The 14,128-nt window shown below is 46.0% G+C and overlaps 1 protein-coding gene across 1 annotated transcript in view; it reads right to left on the reverse strand.

The window, feature by feature from the left end:
- The window catches only part of kiaa0586 (KIAA0586 ortholog), a 547,244-nt gene that overhangs the window by 249,754 nt on the left and 283,362 nt on the right, over positions 1-14,128 (reverse strand). The window contains exon 15 of the mRNA XM_078233832.1: positions 3,886-4,158. Coding sequence (XP_078089958.1) covers positions 3,886-4,158 — 273 coding nt within the window. The remainder of the gene's footprint in view (positions 1-3,885; positions 4,159-14,128) is intronic.

Here is a 14,128-nt window from a genome sequence, read left to right on the forward strand (position 1 = left end):
ACCGGGCAGTGTCCGGTTATAGACCGGACGTCCTCAACAGAATAGGGCAGGTTACGGGCCTTAATAAAATGGTAGAGCCTGGTGACTCCCAGGTGACAGAGGTCATTGTGGAGAGTCTGTAGCTGGTTCACTTGTGCGCTGGCACATGTTCCGCGAGACAGAGCTTCTGGAGGCTCATTGAGCTTCCCGGGCCGGTATAAGATATCATAATTGTAGGTGGAGAGCTCAATCCTCCACCTCAGTATCTTATCGTTCTTAATCTTGCCCCTCTGCGCGTTGTTGAACATAAAAGCCACCGAACGTTGGTCAGTGAGCAAAGTGAACCGTCGGCCAGCTAAGTAGTGGCGCCAGTGTCGCACCGCTTCGACGATGGCCTGAGCCTCCTTCTCGACAGAGGAGTGTCGAATTTCCGAGCCTTGGAGGGTTCGTGAAAAGAAGGCCACGGGTTTGCCCGCCTGGTTAAGGGTGGCGGCCAGGGCGAAGTCGGACACATCGCTCTCCACCTGGAAGGGGATTGACTCATCCACAGCGTGCATCGTGACCTTTGCGATGTCCACTTTGATGCGGTCGACGGCCAAGCGGGCCTCTCCCAACAGGGGAAAAAGGGTGGATTTAATGAGCGGACGGGCCTTATCTGCATAATTAGGGACCCACTGGGCGTAGTATGAGAAGCAGCCCAGGCATCTCCTCAGTGCTTTGAGATTGGTGGGAAGGGGAAGTTCCAGGAGGGGATGCATGTGGTCAGGATCGGGGCCGATGACCCCGTTTTTCACTACATACCCCAGGATGGCGAGACGGTGAGTGCGGAAAACACACTTCTCCTTATTGTAGGTCAGGTTAAGGAGAGCGGCCATGTGGAGGAATTTATTGAGGTTTGCGTCGTGGTCCTGCTGATCATGGCCGCAGATGGTGACGTTATCCAGGTACGGGAAGGTGGCCCGCAGCCCATTCTGGTCCACCATTCGGTCCATCTCACGCTGGAAAATCGAGACCCCGTTGGTGACCCTAAGGAAGTGATAGAGGCGGCCATCCGCCTCGAAAGCAGTATATTGGCGGTCCTCCGGGCGGATGGGGAGCTGGTGGTAAGCCGATTTAAGATCAATAGTAGAAAACACCCGGTATTGCGCAATCTGATTGACCATGTCAGATATGCGCAGAAGGGGATACGCGTCCAACTGCATGTATCGGTTAATGGTCTGACTGTATTCGATGACCATACAGTGTTTATCCCCAGTTTTGACCACCACGACTTGTGCTCTCCAGGGGCTAGTACTAGCCTCAATGATCCCCTCCTTCAGGAGCCGCTGGACCTCGGACCTGATGAAGGTCCTGTCCCCCGCACTGTACCGTCTGCTCTTGGTGGCAATAGGGTTACATTTGGGGATGAGGTGTTTGAACAGTGAGGGAGGGGTGACTTGAAGGGTCGAGAGGCTGCAAGTGGTGTGCAGTGGGCAGTCTAGGAACTGTGGGTTGCAGACGGAGAGCGGGGGAAGAGGCCCATTGTACTGCAACGTGACACTCCTGAGATGGGTCAGGAAATCAAGCCGCAGGAGCGCAGAGGTGTGGCAGCACCAGGAAATTGAAATTTTCGTACCGAGTGCCCCGAACCGTAAGGGTCACCACACAGTACCCGAGGACATCCACTGAGCGGGACTTTGAGGCCAAGGAAATTGTTTGTTTAACTGGCCGCACGGAAAGGGCGTAGCGGCTCACCATATCAGGGTGGATGAAACTCTCCACACTCCCGCAGTCGAAGAAACAATTTCCCACGTGGCCGTTTACCTGGATGTCCATCATGGATCTGGCGAGTTGATGCGGATGGGATTGATCCAGCTGGACAGCTGCCACCGTGGATCCTGGAGGGTGGTCGACCGCAGTTGTCGGCATCCAAAATGGCGGCTCCCTCGTCTCACACGCGGCCGATGGCGTCCAAAATGGTGGCTCCCTTGACTCATATATCACACGCAGCCGATGCCGTCCGAAATGGCGGCTCCCGCGGGTTGCACGCGGCACTGTTGAGTTTTGAGGATGACTTTGCCCTGCAGACTTTAGCATAGTGGCCCTTCTTCCCGCACCCAGAGCAGAACACCTCCCTAGCCAGGCAGCGTTGTCGGGGATGCTTCCCCAGACCGCAAAAATAACACTTCAGACCTGCAACAGCCGCAGCAGTCGAGTCGTTGGTGAGGCGCGGTGTGGCGTAAGTCTGAGGCCCTCCTAGATACTGGGGTGGCAGCGGCCATGGTGCCCATGATGCAACCGCGTGGTCAGGTGCGTAAGCCTCGACGTTACGGGAGGCCACCTCTAAAGATTCTGCGAGCGCCACTGTTTTCGGTAGGTCCAGCCCACCCTGCTCCAGCAGTCGCTGCCGAATGTAGTTGGACGCGATGCTCGTAACATAGGCATCGCGGATTAAGACCTCCGTATACTGCGCGGCGGATACAGCCTTGCAATTACCGGCCCTGCCGAGTACCCGTAGTTCGCGGAGAAATTGGGCACTTGATTCTCCCGGCCATTGTCTTCGAGTAGCCAGAAGGTGTCTAGTGTAGATTCCGTTCGTCTGTTTGCTATACTGGCTCTTTAGGAGCTCTAGCGCGTCCCTGTATGTCTCAGCATCGTGGATGGTGGAATATACCACGTCGCTTACCCGGGCGTGGAGCACGTGTAGCTTGTCTGTTTCGGACTGGACGACAGCGGAGGCTTCAAGGAAGGCTTCAAAGCACTTCAGCCAGTGGTCAAAGCTGTTGGAAGCTCCCACCGCTTGAGGATCCAGGTCTAACTTGTCGGGCTTCAAAATTTGTTCCATCCTATGATTTTTGTTTTCTTTTGTGATTAAAATTGATGCACCATCAATTCACGAGGACTCCAGCGAGTGTGTGAAATACAACAGGCTTTTAATCACAAAGAACTGGAACACACACTTGTAGCTAGCCTGGTCCAGCCTGAGGCAGAGGGGAGGAACTGTTACCTTTATACCTCGATCAGGTGGAAAGGGAGGAGTCTCGGGTCAGGTGCAGCAGGGGTGTGTCCAGGCATATAATACGTAGTTACGGTGGGTCGCCACACAGGTCAGAAGTGGTGGTTCAGGTGAGAGAAAGCGCATCTCCATCCTAAGGAACCCTCTCGGAGTTTTAAAACTTTTAAATTTGAAAAATGCCTTCAGTAGCTGGGCCACCATTGTGGAGTGGGTATATCAGTACAAGGCAACCTGCAGCTACAGGTGTAGTCAGGCAAGCATGAGGCCTTCAAAGCCTGCCTGGAGCTTCAGCCATCTTATCTGCTGCCAGGGGCTGCCTCCAGGCAGCTAACCTATTCCCTGATGAAAATTCCAGTTGGCCTCAGTCAATAGGCCTTATTAGGCCATTCAACTAGCTTAATTGGCTCCTGCTGTCTAGAGATGAGCTGCCCTCCCAATCCCAACTCTGTCTGCAGGAACATGGCCCTGTGGCAGGCCAGTGCTGGCAAGCCAGCACGCCAACCAGTGGCATGAACTTTTGCGCATGCACATTTACCTCTGTATTCACCCCCACCTGGGTTGAAAATCTTGCCCAACTCCCTGGGCTCAATCATTAATTCGGTGATGTTGGTGTTTGTGGAACCATGCAACAGTAACCAGGAATTGGAAATTTAAAACAAGAGCCTTCCAAAATAATTCAGTTAAAATTATATTTTTCACTGTTGTATAATTTGTATATTTAGTACTTTCTTAACGACGTCTTAAAAGTATTGTGAAACGAATCGTGACAAGGCACTCATACTTAGTATGACATTATTTTCATGTTGTGTTTTTATAAAAACGTATCATTAAACCGGATCTTTGAATTCAATTTTCTTAACATAAGGGTGCAAAATTGAATGACAACGACTCATAATAGTTATAACCTTCACCTTTGGTCTCTGCTCCTTCTGTTGTGATGACTGTACGACAGCCTTGCTTCTCGGGTTTTTACTTCCACAAGGCTCCTTTAACTGCTGTGGCAGATTTCTTGCTATACTCAAGGACCTCTTTGTTGTTAACTCTGGTTTATTTTGGCTTTTATCCTTCACATCTTTGTCAAATTTGATAGCCTTGACATCACCTCCTTTCCTCATAAAACTCAGCTCCTGTTCTTTTTGCTTTGATGAAACTTTCTGAAGAAAATTCTTCTTTGCAGTTTCATCCTACGTAGGAAATTGTTTATTTATGGATAAGAGATAAAGTGTTAGGACATAAAACACAAACATAACCATTCATAATTTCAGTCTTATTTCTAACAAAGCAATTCTGCTGTGCAAGTATTTAAATACTCTAGTATGCATTTTCAATAATTATCAAGCATCAAATTTAAACAATAAAAGTCATGCTTTCAAAAAAGATTTTGGGACTACCCTGAATATTTTTGATAATTAGAGTATAGGAATATGCCTCTTTTTTAAAAAAAAGTAAATCACAGTAAACTATAATGTTGGAACAACTATTTTACATGATTTTTCGGAGTGTTTCTCTATATTTGTATTTTCTCATACCAGATGCCCTCCTAATGAATCTGTGTTGCAGCCTTTCAAAATCTTCAATGTCATTCTTCTAGCATGGAGCAGATCACTGCATATGGTACTCTAATTGAGGTCCTAAGCTTCTAAGTCGGCTCATCATTACCTCTCGACTTTTATATTGTACATATCACGATAAAACCTAGAATTCCATAATTTTTTTTACTGCAGTCATATCAACTTGTGGTGTTGCCTTTAATGTCCTTTGAAATAATCTGCCTTGCCCAGTGAAGACATGTTCTATTTATGAACATAGACCACATTCAGAGAGCACAGAGAACAGTACAGCACAGGAACAGGCCCTTCAGCCCTCCAAGCCTGTGCCGATCATGATGCCTGCCTAAACTTAAACCGTATGCACTTACGAAGTCTGCATCCTTTCATTCCCATCCTTTTCATGTATTTGTCTAAATGCCGCTATCTTACCTGCTCCCATCACTTCCCCGGGCAGCGCATTGTGTAAAAAGATGTATAATTTTCTGGAACGGTCTTTCTTTTAAAAATGGACATGAAACAGACCACTAAGATGGCTGCCAAGGGTCGGTGACTTTTGCACAAAGGATTAACTGCAGTCTGAAAATGCCCCTGGAAAGTTCTCAAATGCAAATAGGTTTCGCAGGTGCAAAGTGACCATCCTTACCAGCTCAATGAAAGAGATCCAATAAATGATGGCTGCCGGATATGTCTTCCAGTGAGCAAATCATGGCTGGAATGTCAATGGATTATCAATCATTTCACCATTGTGTATCGATCACCCTGGCTCCAACCCAGTATGTGAACAAAGGAAGGCACTGAAACGTGCCACCATGTTTCTGAAACTGGGTGCAGTTAACAAATGTATTAACCCAAGAAGCAGAGAGCCTGGGCAGTCTGCAAAGAATACCAACTACAGAACACCAGCAACAAACAAATCTGGAGATGTGACATCTTAGAGGTCTCTCCAGCCGTTCCTTTTCAGAGTTTACTAGAACAGAAACTTGACCTACTGGTTAAAATAAACCACAAGTCACCAATTTTGTGATGTGCTGAAAAAACCATCCCCTCAAGGGAGTGCTGCAACAATGCTGATATACTACCCAGCTATAGCAACCAGACAGACTACATTTTCGGAGTGAACCACCTTCTTCAACAAATCCACAATGACTGCTTTGCCAAACATGTGGACTATGAACTATTCCTTTGTTTAGAACTTGTAAAAATGCACTACCCTCTTGAACTGGATCTTTCTTGAGTGTGTGTACACGTGCGTGTGAGTAACATGATATTGAGACTTTCAGGGTGAATGTGTGAATAAATAATTAAAATCCACAAAAGCTTGGTGCTAATTGTTTAAAAAGTAAACACACTCAAAGGTTGAGAAACACACACATTTCCCTTTCCAAAAACACACTTATTATGAACAGTAAGGGAAAGGATACAAGAGTTTCAATACTCTCTCAACCTTGTCTGTAATACTGCATACCAAGTTTATTTCCATTCAGAGTACAATTATTGCTGTTACATTTTTTTTTACCAAATGAATCAACTCATTTATAATCATTAAATTTCATTTGCTTCCCAAACCCTAATCTATGTCTTAGCATAACAACTTCCTTCAGTCTTCTAAAGAATTCATTCAAACTTGTTTTGGTATCAATTGAAAATTTTGACACCACCAGGCTACAGTACATCCAAATAATTGATGTATAATTTGAACACAGGTGGCCCCAGAAACGGAACACTACCAAGTCACTCTGAAAAGCCATCCTTAATTCTAACTCTTAGTTTTTCATTTTCACCAATCCAGTGTGTTATTCTCACCCTAATTCCATAAAACCTTAATCTTTGCAATCTTAAACCTTTTGCCCAGATGATGGATGCTTTGTCCCCCATCACATGAAAAGATTGAATTAACAATAGCTCAAACCTACATGCATTAGATTTGCATCCATTGATCTGTCTTAAAATAATAATACTTTCTTAATAGGTTGTGCTGAATACAATCTCCTAGACCCACACATAAAATCGCTGAATCTATTACACTGCCTGGGAATGTGACATTAATCATTCAAAGCTATACTCCTACAGGGGCTGCTGGGACAGAAGGATGGAAATATGCCACATTGCTTCTTAATTCTGCGCCTTTTACAAATTTCAGCAGTCTAGCAAAGCAGTGCAAATTTAGGAGAATAAATCTCCTCCATGGCAACCATAACAGCAGCTGTTCAGATCAATCTGTTAAAGGATTGCATACTGCAGCTAAATCTGGACAGTTCTGTATACGATGTCAATCTGAACCTTTTTTGAAATATATTTCAAAAACATAATTGATAGAATGGATTTTATCTTGTTTTCTGGATTTCTTCCCTGCATAGAACAGAGCAGGATTCACTCAGGTATCCTTTGGGCAATCTGCTGTGTTGACAACAAGCTTCGGTGCCTTGGTTACCATGGGGATAGGGGGCTCCAGGTTAAGTCTTATTGGGATTAAGGTGCAAAATGTTCACACCTGAAAATAATGGTGCTTTCCTCAGGTTTTGGAGATATCCAAATCACCAGCAGTACGGCGCATTCTGACAATTTCTCCTCCAAGTTGTACCACGGCAAATATACTAGAATCTTTAGATTGCTGCGGGATGTGTCCCTTTGATCAGCGACCGTCCTCCCTTGTGTTCTGCCTGGTAGCTCGCAGAGAACTCTCAGCCGTTTTTCCTGATCACAGCAGCTGCAGCCCTTTGTCTTAGTGAGAACCCCCACCCCACCCTCTCTACCTTTATGTCCAAAAAGCCAGAGAACAAAGTCTGCCCCCCAGTTAACACACTACTCCTGTCTTTGTTTTCAGTCGTGAAATGAAGCAGAAAGAGAACTAAAACATACTGCTGAACCTCCGTTTGTTCAAAGTGAATTTCCATACTCTGAACCTGTCCTCCATTCCCTTGAAGTGAAAAGATTTTTAAAGTATAACAACTGAGGTGAAACACTGCCAGTTAGAAAAACCAAACTTGTGTTTATGCAATAGCTATCACCATCTCAGAATGTTCCAAATTTCTTCCCAGACAAGGCAATTCTTTGAAGTGTAGACATCATTTTAATGGAGGGAAAGACGGCAGCCATCTTGTGCTGTGTTACGTCCCACAGACAGGAATGAGATAAATGACCAGATCATCTATTCTGGTTGTGATGGATTAAGAGTTGGCGAGGACACCAAAACTCCAATTTTCTTTAAATAACACCATGGGTTCTTTTATGTCTGTGGAGACAAATCAGTTGTCTATCTGATATGCTGCAGGAAAGGATGTCCCGAGGCATGGTATATTGGGGAGACCATGCAGACGCTACGACAACGGATGAATGAACACCGCTCGACAATCACCAGGCAGGAGTGTTCTCTTCCTGTTGGGGAGCACTTCAGCAGTCACGTGCATTCAGCCTCTGATCGTCGGGTAAGTGTTCTCCAAGGCAGCCTTCACGACACACGACAACGCAGAATCACTGAGCAGAAACTGATAGCCAATTCCGCACACATGAGGACGGCCTCAACCGGGATCTTGGGTTCATGTCACACTATCTGTAACCCCCACGACTTGCCTGGGCTTACAAAATCTCACTAACTGTCCTGGCTGGAGACTATACACATCTCTTTAACCTGCACTTAACCCTCTCTCCACTCACATTGTCTGTATCTTTAAGACTTTATTACCTGTAAAGACGCGCATTCCAACCATTATATTGTAAATTGAGTTTGTGTCTTTATATGCCCTGTTTGTGAACACAACTCCCACTCACCTGATGAAGGAGCAGCGCTCCAAAAGCTTGTGGCTTGTGCTACCAAATAAACCTGTTGGACTTTAACCTGGTGTTGTGAGACTTCTTATTGTTCTTTTAGGTCTACCTGAACAGACAGCAGGAATCTCAGTTTCATGTCTCATCCAAAAGACAACACTGCTGACAATGCAGCACTCCCACAGTGCTGGGCTTGAACCACTTCTGATGCAAAGATGTTTTAAATGCACACAAAGTTACACAATTATGCTTTCCATGCTCACAGAACAACAACTGCAGGTGTATTTGGATCTAATGGAGAAATCAGTAGGAGCCGTGAAGTAAATTGTATGAATTATCAGGAATTCAGACAAGGTAGGTCAGTCTGTACAATTTTCTACTTGAAAGTGTTAAAATGCTCGCATTTGTTCAATAGTGTTACTGTCAGGATATGTGAATGACATTTCCTCTCTTGTATGAATGTCTCCATTCAATGGAATGGAAAAATCAAATATGGACAAGTTTAAAAAGAAATCCAAATTCAATTAAAATATGTACTTAGTGACAATTGTGTTAAAAATCGGAGGGTTTTTTTGCAAAACAGGAAGTAGGCCCAGGAAAAGCCTGGGAAGGTTTTTGGAGGGTTTAAAAGCAGGCCGCACCTTTGAGCGGGCAGCGTCAGGAGTGGGCAGTGGAGTGAGTGGGAAGTAGAGTGAGAGCTGACTGGCTTTGGCTCATCGGGCTTCGGCGTAAACAGGCAGAGGTGGGGTAGGTTTAGACAGTTTTTTTTCCCGGTGTCATTGGAAGAAAGGGGGAATTATGATTGTGAGGCCAGTTTGTTGTTCTCAGTGCCTGATGTGGGAGGTCCTGGAGTCAGCTAGCCTCCCGGACGTCCATATCTGCGCCAGGTGCGTCGAGCTGCAGCTCTTAAGGGGAACTGGAACTGCAGCTCAATGACCTTCGTCTGGTTAGGGAGAATGAGGAGGTGATAGATAGGAGTTACAGGCAGGTGGTCACACCAGGGCCACAGGAGACAGACAAGTGGGTCACGGTTAGGAAGGGGAAGGGGAAAGGTCAGGTACTAGAGAGTACCCCAGTGGCTGTGCCCCTTAAAAATAAGTACTCCTGTTTAAGTACTGTTGGGGGGAGCAGCCTACCTGGGGGAAGCAACAGTGGCCGTGCCTCCGGCGCAGAGTCCGGCCCGGCAGCTCAGAAGGGGAGGGAAAGGGAGGATGAGCAAACTGACCACAGCACCAAGGTACAGGGAGCCATCCAAGTGGGGGGAGAAACAAAAAATGTCGTAGAAATTGGGGATAGTACACTTTTGGATGCTGTTGGGGGGGACGACTTAGCAGGGGTAAGCCATGGTGTACAGGTCACTGGCTCAGAGGTTGTCCTTGTGGCTCAGAAGGGAAGGGGGGAGAGGAGTAGAGGATTAGTCATTGGGGACTCCATAGTTAAAGGGACGGATAGGAGATTCTGCGGGAATGAGAGAGACTCGCGGTTGGTGTGTTGCCTCCCAAGAGCCAGAGTCCGCGATGTCTCGGATTGTGTTTTCGATATCCTTAAGGGGGAGGGGGACCAGCCCCAAGTTGTGGTTCACATAGGCACTCAAGACATAGGTAGGAAAAGGGATGGGGATGTAACGCAGAAATTCAGGGAGTTAGGGTGGAAGCTTAGGGCTAGAACAAACAAAGTTGTTATCTCTGGTTTGTTACCCGTGCCACGTGATAGTGAGGAGAGGAATAGGGAGAGAGAGCAGTTGAACACGTGGTTACAGGGATGGTGCAGGAGGGAGGGATTCAGATACCTGGACAATTGGGGCTCTTTCTGGGGTAGGTGGGACCTCTACAAACAGGATGGTCTGCACCTGAACCAGAGGGATACCAATATCTTGGGGGGGGGGAAATTTGCTAATGCTCTTCAGGAGGGTTTAAACTAATTCAGCAGGAGGGTGGGTACCTGAATTGTAGCTCCGGTGTACAGGAGGTTGAGAGTAGTGAGGTCATGGATGAGGTTTCAGAGTCGCAGGAGTGTACTGGCAGGCAGGAAGGCGGTGTGAAGTGTGTATACGTCAACGCCAGGAGCATCCGGAATAAGGTGGGTGAGCTTGCAGCATGGGTAGGTACCTGGGATTTCGATGTTGTGGCCATCTCGGAGACATGGATAGAGCAGGGACAGGAATGGTTGTTGCAGGTTCCGGGGTTTAGATGTTTCAGTAAGTGCAGGGAAGTTGGTAAAAGAGGGGGAGGTGTGGCATTGTTAGTCAAGGACAGTATTACGGTGGCAGAAAGGACTTTTGATGAGGACTCGTCTACTGAGGTAGTTTGGGCTGAGGTTAGAAACAGGCAAGGAGAAGTCACCCTGTTGGGAGTTTTTTATAGACCTCCGAAAAGTTCCAGAGATGTAGAGGAAAAGATTCTGGATAGGAGTGAAAGTAACAGGGTAGTTGTACTGGGGGACTTTAACTTTACAAATATTGACTGGAAAAGCTATAGTTCGAGTACTTTAGAGGGGTCGGTTTTTGTCCAGTGTGTGCAGGAAGGCTTCCTGACGCAGTATGTAGATAGACCAACAAGAGGCGAGGCCACACTGGATTTGGTACTGGGTAATGAACCAGGCCAGGTGTTAGATTTGGAGGTAGGTGAGCACTTTGGTGACAGTGACCACAATTCGATTACGTTTACTTTAGCAATGGAAAAGGATAGGTATATACCAAAGGGCAAGAGTTATAGCTGGGGGAAAGGAAATTATGATGCGATTAGGCGAGATTTAGCTGGCATAGGTTGGGGAAGGAAACTGCAGGGGATGGGCACAATTGTAATGTGGAACTTGTTCAAGGAACAGCTGCTACGCGTCCTTGATAAATATGTACCTGTCAGGCACGGAGGAAGCAGACGTGTGAGGGAACCGTGGTTTACTAAGGAGGTTGAGTCTCTTGTGAAGAGGAAGATGGAAACTTATGTTAAGATGAGACGTGAAGGCTCAGTTAGGGCGCTTGAGAGTTACAAGTTAGTCAGGAAGGACCTAAAGAAAGAGTTAAGAAGAGCCAGGAGGGGACATGAGAAGTCTTTGGCGGGTAGGATCAAGGAAAACCCTATAGCTTTCTATAGGTATGTCAGGAGTAAAAGAATGACTAGGGTAAGATTAGGGCCAGTCAAGGACAGGAGTGGGAAGTTGTGCGTGGAGTCTGAAGAGATAGGAGAGGCACTAAATGAATATTTTTCGTCGGTATTCACACTGGGGAGGGACAGTGTTGTTGAGGGGAGTACTGAGATGCAGGCTGTTGGACTGGATGGGATTGATGTTCATAAGGAGGAGGTGTTAGCAATTCTGGAAAGGGTAAAAATAGATAAGTCCCCTGGGCCGGATGGGATTTATCCTAGGATTCTCTGGAAGGCTAGAGAAGAGATTGCAGAGCCTTTGGCTTTGATCTTTGTGTCGTCATTGTCTACAGGAACAGTGCCAGAAGACTGGAGGATAGCAAATGTTGTCCCCTTGTTCAAGAAGGGGAGTAGGGACAACCCTGGTAATTATAGACCGGTGAGCCTTACTTCTGTTGTGGGCAAAGTATTGGAAAGGATTATAAGAGATAGGATTTATAATCACCTGGAAAGGAATAATTTGATTAGGGATAGTCAGCACGGTTTTGTGAAGGGTAGGTCGTGCCTCACAAACCTTATTGAGTTCTTTGAGAAGGTGACCAAAGAGGTGGATGAGGGTAAAGCGGTTGATGTGGTGTATATGGATTTCAGCAAAGCGTTTGATAAGGTTCCCCGAGGTAAGCTTTTGCAGAAAATACGGACACATGGGATTGAGGGTGATTTAGTGGTTTGGATCAGGAATTGGCTAGCTGTAAGAACACAAAGGGTGGTGGTTGATGGGAAATATTCATCCTGGAGTTCAGTTACTAGTGGTGTACCGCAAGGATCTGTTTTGGGGCCACTGCTGTTTGTCATTTTTATTAATGACTTGGATGAGGGTGTGGAAGGATGGATTAGTAAACTTGCGGATGACACTAAAGTTGGTGGAGTTGTAGACAGTGCGGAGGGAAGTGGCAGGTTACAGAGGGACATAGATAAGCTGCAGAGCTGGGCTGAGAGGTGGCAAATGGAGTTTAATGCGGAAAAGTGTGAGGTGATTCACTTTGCAAGGAGTAACAGGAATACTGAGTACTGGGCTAATGGTAAGATACTTGGTAGTGTGGATGAACAGAGGGATCTGGGTGTCCATGTGCAGAGATCCCTGAAAGTTGGCACCCAGGTTGATAAGGTTGTTAAGAAGGCGTACGGTGTGTTGGCTTTTATTGGTAGAGGGATTGAGTTTCGGAGCCAGGAGGTCATGCTGCAACTGTACAAAACTCTGGTGCGGCCGCATTTGGAGTATTGCGTACAGTTCTGGTCGCCGTATTATAGGAAAGATGTGGAAGTGTTGGAAAGGGTGCAGAGGAGATTTACCAGGATGTTGCCTGGTATGGTGGGAAAATCGTATGAGGAAAGGCTGAGGGGCTTGAGGTTGTTTTCGTTAGAGAGAAGAAGGTTAAGAGGTGACTTAATAGAGGCATACAAGATGATCAGAGGATTAGATAGGGTGGATAGTGAGAGCCTTTTTCCTCGGATGGTGTTGGCTAGCACGAGGGGACATAGCTTTAAATTGAGGGGTGAGAGATAAAGGACAGATGTCAGAGGTAGGTTCTTTACTCAGAGAGTAGTAAGGGCGTGGAATGCCCTGCCTGCAGCAGTGGTGGACTCGTCAACGTTGAGAGCGTTCAAGTGGTTATTGGATAAACATATGGATGATATTGGAATAGTGTAGATTAGAGGGGCTTTAGTTTGGTACCACTGGTCGGCGCAACATCAAGGGCCGAAGGGCCTGTACTGCGCTGTAATGTTCTATGTTCTATGACACTGTCAATCCTTTTTCCTACTTTTGTACCACTCACACTTTCTTCTCCAGGTAGCATCCTAGATTATTCAGTGAACCACAGCATATGCCAAAATTTTGCTACATGGCAAGGCAAGGAGGCAGGTCCCAAGTCTACTTCAGCCATTATGGGAATCTATGCTAGTGTTACTCTGAACTACACAGTAGCTGTCTAGCCAACTGAGCTAACTTCCCCCACCCATGATTATGATTTAGTGCTGCTTGACAGATGTAGATGAAAAACTGGCACCCAGAAGTGCAATGTCACAAGCACCAATAGCAGTCTTCACCATTCAGAATCATATTGAAGGATAACTTTATACCTCCAATCAATAGCACAAGAACATCCATAATGTAACTAAATGTAGTTGAGCTGCACTGATGAACAATGACTGGCATGATAATCCATTTTCCCTTCCTAACATCACTGGGTGTACCTACACCATGTGGTCTTGCAGGGGTTCAAGAAGACAGCTCATCACCACCTACTCAAAGGCAATTAATGGTCAATAAATGCTGGCCAAGCCAATGACACTCACACCTCGTGAAAGAATAAAAGAAAATTCCAATTTACTTTTAAAACAGGTAATTTTGAAATACTGCCCCATTAAAAAACATATTTTACCCAAACACAGCTAGAGGAGCATCGCCTTGCTATCAACCAATGCACAATGGAACAGTAGCTTGTAAAATCCTTGCTGTGTACTGATTAGTAGCAGCATTTAGCATCAGCACCTGGGTCCGAAATCTCTAAAATTCATAAATACAATCAAAATGAATGGTGGAATATAAAGTTATTTCCACAAGCGAATTTTCAAAAGATCTAACTATAAATACAAGTACATGGGGAACATGTGAATAATCCCCAAGAGATTACATTCAAGTGACTTGACATCATCTTTCTGTACAAATGAGTAGTTCTAATCGTAACAATCTC

The sequence above is a fragment of the Mustelus asterias genome, chromosome 18, assembly GCF_964213995.1.
Source record: "Mustelus asterias chromosome 18, sMusAst1.hap1.1, whole genome shotgun sequence".
Taxonomy (NCBI): Eukaryota; Metazoa; Chordata; class Chondrichthyes; order Carcharhiniformes; family Triakidae; genus Mustelus; species Mustelus asterias.